The following is an 11002-nucleotide window of genomic DNA, read 5'->3' as shown; positions in this document are numbered from 1 at the left end:
ACACCACAGCTCCCTTGGGAGAGTGACGGGTCACTCTCATGTAACCCCGTTACATAGATGATGCGTCAGGACGCGAGCAGTCACTCCAACTACTCTCATTAGAGAACACCTCGTCATTCTCATCGATCTTACAACAACTTCAGAGTCGCAACCTTCTTGGTGAATCGTCGAGCTGCGCGTTCCTGTTATCAGCTGAAGAGATGTCCTAGCGGGGTTCTGGCCCTTAAAGCTCACAATGGGATGCGTTTACTGAGATTCACGATAAGTCGTACGTTTTGTGATTCTAAAAAGTCTCAGTCTTGGTGAGTAGTGTAAAGGCGCTCAGCTACGGGGTTGGCATCATTGTCGATGAACTTGTCTACAAACCCGATGATTACTAACATTCAGTAAGATCACTATTGACAATATTACGTCGGTCCGATTTGTCGAAAGCTGTTTTTCACCAGCGACAGAGATCCGAGCTTAGTCTGGGAGCGTCTTCCTGATTCCAGAGATTCCTGCTTTAAAGGAGTACGGCTTGCGGCCGCCTTAAAAGCGACTTCGTCAATCGGTACTATTTGTCTCGAAATGAGCGATGTATCTATGACGCTTTGAGCTCAAGTTGGAATAGTGTATGCCGCTGGTACTTATCCACTTTTGCTTAAAATTTAATTCTTACCCAGATTTTTCGCTTCTTAGCTCTCAGCTCATTAATGTTTTCCTCTGTATCACTAGAAATGAAAACAAAATGTCGACGATCTCCATCTTTACACCAAATGCATTTGGAACATCAAAAGAGTTTAAACTATCGTTTGACCAGGATAATGATCCGCTCCACGTAATGTGAGCCTTCTTCCGTTCAGCTGCATTTTCATGCAGAATGACGTCTGTCAAAGATGAAGTCCTCCAGTCCTGGGTTTCGACGTGAGACCTGTCCTCTGGACAGAAAACGAATACGCTATTGTGTAAATTTACCTCACGTCCTTTGTTTTTGCTTCATCATGATGATGCCGCCTTGCAGTGTGCTCGAAGAGAAAAAGCGGGTTTTAGCTGCTGGTAGTGCTTTTAATGTAGGCAAAATGGCTTTTCTTTTTCTTCACGCAGAGGGCTACTTTCGAATGAGGACGCTTTTCCCCCGAAAGCTCCAGTTATTCGCTTTGCCCCTCATTATATCATCATAACATTGTGAGCATTTAGCACTTGTACAGGAAACTGCCCACAACTTGATGCTTCCAATTGTTAAGAATTATTGGACAAGACAAAAGATTATAAATTAGCTGCTGAATGGAAAAATTGCTGGCGCATGAAAGTGATGCATAAAATCGCTCTGAGGTAACACTTATCAAAAAATGGAGAATCAAGCCAGATAGTAGAAGACTCGGTTGATGACGTGTACACAAGATATAGTAAATGTACAAGTCACTAAATTTTGGAAGTAAGAAGGTGGTAACTATATGCTAGTGACAAAACGAAGCGAGCATAGTGGTATTGCTTGCCCTGCTAATAACGACTCGGCTTACGGCGAGGTACATGTTGAATCTAGCACCGTGTGTTTTTCAATTAAGGTCTGACTTTATACCGACTTTTTGCGCTTGGCTGACAAGCATAACAAGTCACTGTAATTAAAATTCAGGATGCGATACAATAAAGTTAGTCAAGTATGCTGCAGCTCCATGTACACCTTGATTATTAGCACCAAATATACTTTTGTTTTCCACGTCGTGGTTCAGCGCAAGCATTGTCCATACCATCTGGATTTGATGGGTGTGGCTCTATATTAATCTTATTCACAATTATCTGCCAGATGGAACACTTACACCACAGAAATGGACTTTTCTAAGTTCAACCTGCTAACCTTGTAGTCCCTTCTATATCATTGACACCAAAATTCGTTGACACTCATTTTTTTGTAAGAGCACGTATCAACAAGAGATTGCTATAGAGATGCCACGTACCTGAAGGTGACACACCTGCCTAGACGATCAGTCGGTCTAAAATTTTACAAGTTGCTCAAACATCGCAGAAATAATATAACAATAATCCCGATTTCCTCAATATAACTTCTACTTTATATTACACTTTATGCATTTTTTATGCAGATAGCTTTCAAGAAAGGGTTAATACAAATAACAGTAACTTTTGCATATCAGTTTTGTCAGTAAACGAAGTCCTCTGTGCTTAACGGAATCCGATCATGATGTTTTTTACACAATTTCACGACGTCTATTTTTTGTGATCATCGGCCAGTGCAGACAGTTCGATTATGTTCAAGGGTACCAAGACTGGATAAATTATATGATACTTACTGTATTTTGTTCTGATCCACAAGAAAATTTATGTGTAATAAATTGATATTAGGAGAAATATTAAGTGTTGCGAAAAAAAAATTCGACACTCTAGAAACTTCTGAGTATCATGTTCTGATCCCGCTACTTGATATTCAATTTTTGTAAGCGCCATAGTTGGAGACAGTGGAATGTGTACTATGTTCTTGTTTAATTTAGCATCAGCAGATCTTAAGACTGTTTGCGAAAAGCATCAGTAGGATAGTACTTGAATTACTTCAAGCGCGACTTGACAAGGACTATGGAACTTTCACTGTGCAATTTTAATATCTATATGTTGCAAGGCCCAAATCTGGTTCAGTACTGTTCCTGTACCTGTATACTTATGTAGTCTCGACACCTTCGACATATTGAAAGAGGCTCCCATCTCACTAGTTTTTCTTGAGTCCCACCGTAAATTGCATGGCGACTGGCTGCCTATCGTTGAGTGAATCTATTTGAGTCCAGAAATGCAAGACATTTCAAACTTTCATTCTTGCAGTCATGATGAATGTTGATGGTAGTGATCAGCGACGTTACGTTCGGCTAAGTGACCGCCGACTAGCGGAAGTGGCGGCACAGGCTGCGGCTCGTATTGATTTGGGAACACTTCTGCATCGTCGTTCTGAGGCCACAGGTGTAATGAAAGAGCGTTCAATTGACGGTACTGCTGTCACTGCAACTTGCATCATCGATTGCTCGGTTAAAGAGATTCAAGCGCTTCTGGTTCCACCTACTACCGATCGCTACGCTAGTGTGATGCGCGAATTAATGGGTCAAGATTTCATCTATGGCACCATCGTACACAACGCCAACGAAGTCACGACTCAGAGCGTGTCAGTTCGGACCGTCACATTTGCAAAGCGCCATATCCTCGCGCGGAACGAACAATTGTGTTTTGTAAGTGCAGTCAAACCTTTAGAGCTCTGCAGTAGTAGCAAAGAAGAAAAGGGATTCACGGTCACGCTAGCATCGTTGCATCCAGATGACGTATTCACTGGCAAAGCCCAAGCGGCGTGTGTGACTCATATACAAGGAATGTCGGCGCTCTACCTCGTCACCCCTGAAGTACCAAGAAGAAGAAAGCAGGGTCGCTCGAAACGAGCTGTTCGAGTCACCTTTTGCGCCGATGTAGCGTCAACCCCAGGCTCAAATAGAAAATCCCCGCTGCGGTGGCTTAAAATGGTGACAAACCGTGAAGAAGCCGATGGCGCATCAAATGGAGTCGTTTTGGCCCGTGCCGTGCAATATGCTCGTACACTCAAACAGTTTAATGTCGCTGTACGTCGACGACGACTGGATGCGCAGGTCTTTGCCGACTTGCAAAAGGTGCAGCCTAGCAACAATCGGTGCGCGTGCTGTACGCGTCGTGTCAGAGTAAAAAAGTGTCGACTTAGTGGTCTAAGTGAAAGAAGCACGGAAAAGAGTACACAGGGTCCTAAACGCTGCCATCTCTGTGCCTTTTTAGTGTGCGCACGGTGTGTGTGCACTGTTGGCAATCGCGCAATGTCGATGGAATTGCTGGAAAGGTCGAGCAAGAGTGTCAAATACAGTCGGACTATATATTTGTGTGAACACTGCATGCAGCGCGTAGACGACGCCGATTACGATAGCTACTGTGCGTCAAATGGCAGTATGTCGCCGACCGGAGCAATTCAACCTGATAGTCCCGATGCCGAAACGTCCAGTTCAGTGATCGCGCGGGTGCTCAGTCAAGTGCTTGCCAACGCTTCCAACGAAGAAAAACCAGTTGTCATTCGTGTCATCAAGTACTTGCTTGGTCCCAACAAGGAAATAAAGAGCACGTATTCTGCTGCTTCAGCCGAGTTAATCCAGAACCTGGGTCGACTGGCCACAGAACAAGGATTTGCGGAAGAAATCAATGTGCGGAACCTGAATTCAGAAGTCACTCCGGAAGTTCCAACTCCTACAAAAGAACAGCGTCCTATACTGGCAGGTTCCTCAGGGCGCCAATACGCGCTGCAGTATACAGATATCAAAGACTATAACGATGAAGATTCGGACGAGACGGATACGAGTGACGGGACTGAAGAATATCTAGACAGCGAAGCTCGGCAAAAGATTTCGTATGTATCGCGCTATCCGGTACCATCAGATGAAGGCGCGCGTTTGCGATGGCTTGAATCGCACCCAAATATCATGTCGCGTTTAATGAATCTGCCTGATCTTGAGTTGTTGTGTGATATTGCACTCGCAGAATTTCAGTGCAATGCAGTGCTAGTAACCGTTTTTAGAGCAACCACGTGCTACGTGGTAGCGTCCACCGATCCTGTTTGGCGCAATGTTGAGATCCCTCGTCACGAAACGATCTGTGGCCATACTCTTATGAGTGGAGATCCACTTCTTCTTAAGTACCCAGAGGCAGACGTACGCTTCACGGCGATGAATTTGGTGCGTCATGACGGTCTGCGCTTTTATTTCGGATTTCCAGTTCAAATATCTTACCCAGGTAACGACGGCATTACCACAGTTGGTACATTTTGCTGCGTTCAAACAGATATAAACCGCGATATTACAGAATCGCAATTTGCACTTATGGCCACTCTCGTTCAAGGTGTTAGTCGGGTATTTGAATTCCAGGCATCCTGTTCGTTGGAAAATCAATTTACGACGTAAGACGTGATTGCAAGTTTTGCATAAACAATTTTAGATGAGCTACCACATATCAAACCTAAGTCATTTGAAAAAACTTGTTCGTTACAAAAATTTACCAGAGAATCAACTGAGCAAACAAGACGATCCGATCGCCTGTGTTGGATACATGAGATGCACCTTGAAGGTGCACTCAAAGCAGATCAATAACTTGTAACACAATCACGAGCAACCTCTTGTGTAGCGAGGCTTTCCGATTATTTAGCACTTGTACTCAATCCTAAGCCGTAGACGGTAGTTTTATATATTCAATATGGCTCTTTCCACAAATGACCCACAGAGTAAAGAGTAATTCCACTGTAATGATGGCGAAAATCTGAAAGGCGATGCTGCACGGACAGGTTGGATTTCAAGCATCACCTTTCGGATCACTTATGGAAGTGCGGATACATCAGTTGGTGAGGTGTATGAAACACACAAAGGCTTAGAAAACACTTGATTCTGTCTAAAAGGGTCACACTTTGAACTAGCTATAACGGAAATTACAGCGGTAGGGTGAGAACGTTAAGGAGAGAATCTGATACAAGGCAGATACTCGCTTAAAAAAACTGATCTTTCTTCAGCAAGCACGTGAACTGCAGCTAACCAACTCATCTTTTCATCAGATTAGGTAAATGAAAGCAGACGCGAGTAGGATAATTTGTATCAGAATAATTGACGGATCTCATTTATCAGGTCAGGCGTTCGAACACTATATTTGTGAGCTAATTTTATAGTTAGCATGTCCAAACCCAGAACAAACCGAAGTAAGCATCCACGACTGCGTCTGTGAGCTGGAGCTGGCCATGTATGCAGCTCTGATTTTGGAAGGGCAACTCGAAGGCACTTTGACTGTCCAATGTGAGTGTACAGGTTGGATAGGAGCGAGTGGGGCAAATCGCCAGGATGCGATGCATTCTATGAAAAATTATATGTCGCAATACGGCGAATGATGGATCGAGCTTCCTGGTTGCAAGAAAGGAATTCATGAGTTAAATGCGAGCTATGAGTGCTAACGGCATCTCGTGCATAAAATTCGTTCCCGAATACTTCGAGGTAATGGTGTTTGTAATGCGATATGTAACTGATCACACCACTGTCCTTCGGCCTAGGAGCGAATTTGAAAAGCACTGGCTTAGCACCGATCCGAAACCGTGGTTAATAATTAAAAAGGTGAGGAAGATTATTTAGATGAGCACTTGGATGGCTCTGGATTTCTTGTCCTTTAAGCGGTCAACTTTTCTCTATACATTAGTAACGCCGGTTGTGCAAACGAAGAGATTTCTCTGCCGTACGTTGTAACACTTGTCGGATCCGACGACTGTTCTCGAAAGATCATAAAACTTTGAAAGCTCACTTTTTCGACCCCGAAATAACAAACATCCCGATGGCACAAAGCCCAGAAGTGGTGATTGTTTGTCTGGAGGATTTTGCCAGCTACGAGAACGTGCTAGTGAGACACCTTGATCAGACAAGGCAAAAGTACTTCCTGCAACCATTGAGCTCCATAGAGCAAGACCTTTCCGGTCAACGATGGATAAAATCTCCGGATACAAAAGTAGCGCGTTACGCATGATATCACACAGTTCTTAAGAAATGAGGAATTCTTCATACCAAAAACAGTAATGTAGCAATTGATGCGAATGTTTGCACCGCGTACTTTAGCCTACTGCAAGTAACTCTGCTTTAATTTACCCCTTAAGACGAGAAGGCCTATGGCTAAGAGCTGTGAGTCACGAATTATCGCCGGATGCGACAGCTCCCGCATTCATGTAGGATGTTTGTTTGAGTACGGATCGCACCGAAACCTTCCGCGTGCGATAACATCTCCGAGAGAGCGGTGAACGGTTCGATCAGTATAAACACAGTTTTGATGTTTGTTGGAATGTGAGAATCAAGCCATGTCAACATACCAAAAGCAGTGAATTTTGGCTAAGAGGAGAAGGAAAATTGTGAACTTTCAGTTGCTGAACAGTGCCTTGGTATCCGCAGATTCTGCAAACTATATATTCACGCCCGACATGACCCCTGCAATTTCGATAGATCGGTTCAGCAAACAAGTCCTGCTCGGAAAAAGAGAGTAACAGAATTGGGGTGTGCTCGCAAATAGACCCACCGATAGACCTTTATTGGGAACTTGCCGAGCCCCAGTACGCGTTGGGGTATTCCTCGAAATGGCTAACATTTTTTGATATGGTTGAGCTCAAGGTCACCAGATCCGACTCAAAATTGCGACGCTTTAGTCCGGTTCATTCATCGGGATGTACGTAATGCATTTCTGAATTCATGGGCGTCGTTGAACTATGTGCGATGCAATGCTGCTGAAAAACAGTAAAAAAAAATGCGAAGGCAAAAATCATGTCACTCATGAACCCTTTGACTGTGCGCCCATGCGGCAAAGACATGTCGTTGGCAACTTGATCTTAAATTTTGGCTTCAAGCCTTTGATAGCATGGAACTCTTAGTGGTCTCAGACCTGAATTCAAGATATGAGTTCGTGATCGAAATAACTAGTATTTATAATTCTATGAGCCATGCTCAAAAAGTTGGGAGCTAAGGGCTCTGTCAGCACCGAGTCTCGGTGACGAAAAAGATAGCGACAGCTTCAGGTAGAGTCTACCTCGCTTAAGACGGAAGTAAGCGGCCATATATCCCGTTCTCGACGATTGTCTTAATTGTAGTTCTCGATTGAACTCGCCTTTGCTGATAAAAGCTTTATGAGCTTCTTGACAGTGTGATTTGTTGTGATCGTTGGCATAGTGCCAGTTGTGGTTCTGCGTCCTAAAAAACAAGTAAAAGGAGATGAAGCTGAGAAGTCGTTGCATTTTTTCTAATGCTCCTTGCTTAAGAAAATTTAATCCCGGTGCTTGTGCTATCGAGAGAAGACCCTTGGTTGCGGTTGGGATCCATAGTGTTTAGTAATAGTCTTGTAGTGACACCAAGTTGCTATTGGATGTCTTCACACTGTAAAAGCCACGGTGGGCATTTAGATGGTGCTTTGACTTGGGTGTCAAGTCTCAAGGAGTTGTAGATCCCGCAGGGACGTGGTCACCGGGACCAAGACTCAATCGAGAAACGCGCTCAGTCGAGCGAACGAATTTAAAACAGGAGTCCATATTTGCCAGGCAGTAGTCAGTTAAATTCTTCGACACTTCTTAAATCCCCTCGCCAAGCTTTGGCACTTCTACTGCCGCATCCTTTCTATAAAGCATGAAGACGCCAATCTACGTAGATAAACTAGCCTTTTTCAGTATTACAAACAAATTTGCTTGTTAGTGACAATTGACTTTCACTAACCTCTTTACTTACTCGTGATTGTAGTGCCAATTCGTCAGAGTTAGTGCACAAAAGGCACATCAAATGTGACCGACCCATCTTCGCATGGTAACATCTAAGATATTCAGATGTAAATCCCAAACCAGCACTTGTCCATTGTCACAAATTAAGTCACAGCGACAGCACTAGGTGAAGCCGCCATATGGCCACAATTATTTACATCGACAAGATCTAGGACACATAAAGTTGTTTCACAGGTACTGCTTTACTTTGCGTGTCATCTAAAGGACATTAGTAAATCTGTCGTCGAACTTGACGTTTTCTGCAGCTTGTTTGTAACAGAAAATAAAGCCATTCACGCTTATTGTATAACCTTTACCCAATTCATTTCAATGATATAGATAATCCGCAATCTACAAGTAATTTTAGCCTTTAAAATCTATTAGGTCCGAATACTTTTCGGTGCTACTTGGTCTTCATCCGACATCAGCCGACGCACCATATCCCCACGTTCTCTCTGCAAAATTTGCTCATCTTGGCCTAATAAAATCGTATCTTTATGAATCAAAGCCGACGCGCCTTTCTTCATCTTGATGTGGGCATTTGGTGAGTATACTTCCTCGTTATTAAACCACTTACAACTCACATATTGGACCTTACATCGATTGTAGTGAATCATCTTACCCACTGTCTTGTCTTCTCCGTAATCAAGACCATCTAATTCAACAAAAATTGGTTTCTCCAACATGCATTTCAGCAGTTTGCTCCCAACAAAGTATGAGCCCCCCGTAGCAAAGACGTACGAATTGAGATTCGCCACATCTCCAAGGTTCACATGCATGTCACCAGCATAACAGGAGTCAAGATCCGTGCATTTCTTAAGACATTGGTAGTAATGTGGCCAATAAATCACAGCTTCATCGTCTTGTTTCAGCAAATGATTCTGTGGATCTGCAGTGTGAATGTGACTCATGATTGTCACTGTCTTGTTGTGTAGATTCAGATAGCTGTCGACCCCTGAGTGACGCACCACTCGTAAATTCTCTTCAAGTGCAGTTGGCACAGCCACATCTTCATGCGCAAATAAAATTGTATGGGGACTAGCAATAAAACCCACAAAGTCCCAATTAGTCTTTTTGCATACGAACACGACGCGTTGTGTTCGCTCAATGAGCGAGATTGTGAGCTTCTCCTTAAGTGTCACCTCTGTCGTTGGTAAAACTTCAGCCGTAAAACCCAATCGTACATGACAAAAGAACAGAATCAATTGCGCGTAGTAGCCGAGTACAAACCCCATGGCCAACAATCCAAGCAGTGCGGGAACACGTCGCAAAGCTCGGTGGTTAGGACGCTTTAAAACGCGCGCGGAGATCGCCTTCTCCCGTTCTTTAAATCGTATGCGCGGCGAGTCAGGTGGGACAGATTGAGTTTCTTTATGTGTTTCTGGAAAACTACCGGTGCTTGCATTTCGTGTACGGCGGTGTGCCATTGGCAGCAACGGAGACGAACCCTCCCACACCATCACGAAGACTGAGGGCAGTTGCAACAACTAACTGGGTTTAAATAACAATTAGCACATGAGACACAAAAAATCCCAGCTTGTGTTATTTTTTGTAGGTTAGTAGTATTCCTAAAAGAATACTACTAATTAAGATTACTAATAAAAAGCGGTCCAGATGATCGTTCCGCCTCAGTAATTTCTAGCTCTCTGTATTATATTTTGTCGTTAAGCACTATGTCTGCCTCCTATGAGTCTTCGCTAGTAAATTAGCCAGTCACCTAGAGCTGCTTAATCCAATGCGAGCCCGAATCTCCTGTCGTCGCTTTTCTTGCTGTGTCGTCATTGCGTCACTTTCCGCACCACTAATTGAAGACGGCTGCTGACTGGTCTTGCTCTTATTCCCAGTCTTTTGCTCCTTCTCCAACAGATAGGCTTCGTACTCGTCCGCTACGTCAGGCCGTTCTTCCACCCGGGTCGGATGCCGTCGAAGCATAACTACAAATTTCCTTGTGTTACTGTTAGGTGACGTAGTAATATCGATACTATAAAAATATAGCATATTTTCACTTAGAAAATGTGTCTAAATGTTTCAAGTTCATTCTATGATGCAGCTTTACATACAAAGCCACATGAAAAAGTTGCTGCGTCTGAATGTGATCGGTTTATCCTGTCACAGTTCCACATGACTTGAAAGCGAGGGAGAGTTTCGGTGTTTATTTTTACAATGCGATTCTTCTTCCAAACTTTCATTTCATAAAGAAATATAAGTAAATAGCTTAGAAAATATAGTGCGAGCTCTGGATCGTCTTCACGATTAAAGAAAAATTTGAGCTCCAATACCTATCGTAAGGTTGCAAAATCTTTCACTAAAATTTCAGGAATTTGCTATAAATTCAAATTCATACGATATATTCAGATCTGTATCTCGTCTTAAATCAAAATATATTACTAGCAGCTCAAGAAACAAATTCTTGTTTTTATTAGAACGCAAATAGAATTGTGGAGTAATATTCAACCATGAAATTATTTTACATAGTGCTAACTATCCTTTTATATTTTTCAGACTGATATTTTACTGTTTCAGATTGTTAACCTCAGTGCTGAGGTTATTTTCCATCAAACCATCAAAAGCCATCAAAGTCGGAGAAAGCAGTGAAGCATGTCGGATGAAAGCGTGCGAGCTGCGAACCATGCCGTTGCACAGGCTTTGGCGGAGGTTAATTGCAAAACTGAGAGGATCAAGGCGATTGAAATGGATATCAACGCGATC

The 11002-nt window shown here is 43.2% G+C and overlaps 5 protein-coding genes across 5 annotated transcripts; 3 read left to right on the top strand and 2 right to left on the bottom strand.

Moving 5' to 3' along the window:
• Window positions 1-124: 124 nt before the first annotated feature.
• On the top strand, window positions 125-1069 carry PHALS_15316 (uncharacterized protein). Its single transcript, XM_036407369.1, has one exon. It carries the CDS (start codon window positions 614-616, stop codon window positions 824-826), a length of 213 nt encoding a protein of 70 aa, XP_036263077.1. The 5' UTR covers window positions 125-613; the 3' UTR covers window positions 827-1069.
• Window positions 1070-2807: 1738 nt separating this feature from the next.
• Window positions 2808-4940, top strand: PHALS_08572 (uncharacterized protein; the record flags this gene model as incomplete). Its single annotated transcript, XM_024723945.1, has 1 exon — window positions 2808-4940. The coding sequence occupies one exon, from the start codon at window positions 2808-2810 to the stop codon at window positions 4938-4940; it is 2133 nt and encodes a 710-aa protein (XP_024574871.1).
• Window positions 4941-5590: 650 nt separating this feature from the next.
• On the top strand, window positions 5591-6213 carry PHALS_08571 (uncharacterized protein; the record flags this gene model as incomplete). The annotated part of the gene is made up of 5 exons (XM_024723944.1): window positions 5591-5651; window positions 5712-5763; window positions 5829-5924; window positions 6068-6128; window positions 6211-6213. 5 exons carry the CDS (start codon window positions 5591-5593, stop codon window positions 6211-6213), a joined length of 273 nt encoding a protein of 90 aa, XP_024574870.1.
• Window positions 6214-8673: 2460 nt separating this feature from the next.
• On the bottom strand, window positions 8674-9753 carry PHALS_08570 (cgmp-dependent protein; the record flags this gene model as incomplete). Its single annotated transcript, XM_024723943.1, has 2 exons — window positions 8674-8820; window positions 8878-9753. The coding sequence occupies 2 exons, from the start codon at window positions 9751-9753 to the stop codon at window positions 8674-8676; spliced, it is 1023 nt and encodes a 340-aa protein (XP_024574869.1).
• Window positions 9754-9875: 122 nt separating this feature from the next.
• Window positions 9876-10225, bottom strand: PHALS_08569 (Anaphase-promoting complex, subunit CDC26; the record flags this gene model as incomplete). Its single annotated transcript, XM_024723942.1, has 2 exons — window positions 9876-9939; window positions 10011-10225. The coding sequence occupies 2 exons, from the start codon at window positions 10223-10225 to the stop codon at window positions 9876-9878; spliced, it is 279 nt and encodes a 92-aa protein (XP_024574868.1).
• Between the last annotated feature and the right edge of the window lie 777 nt (window positions 10226-11002).

This window comes from Plasmopara halstedii, assembly GCF_900000015.1.
Source record: "Plasmopara halstedii genome assembly, contig: Scaffold_323, whole genome shotgun sequence".
Lineage (NCBI taxonomy): Eukaryota > Oomycota > Peronosporomycetes > Peronosporales > Peronosporaceae > Plasmopara > Plasmopara halstedii.
Note: the sequence above shows the minus strand (reverse complement) of the source record. Positions and strands in the feature narration are given on the sequence as shown.

Bases quoted from the DNA above. Each gene is read 5' to 3' on its own strand.
- PHALS_15316 (XM_036407369.1), top strand. From the start codon at position 614: ATGCCGCTGGTACTTATCCACTTTTGCTTAAAATTTAATTCTTACCCA.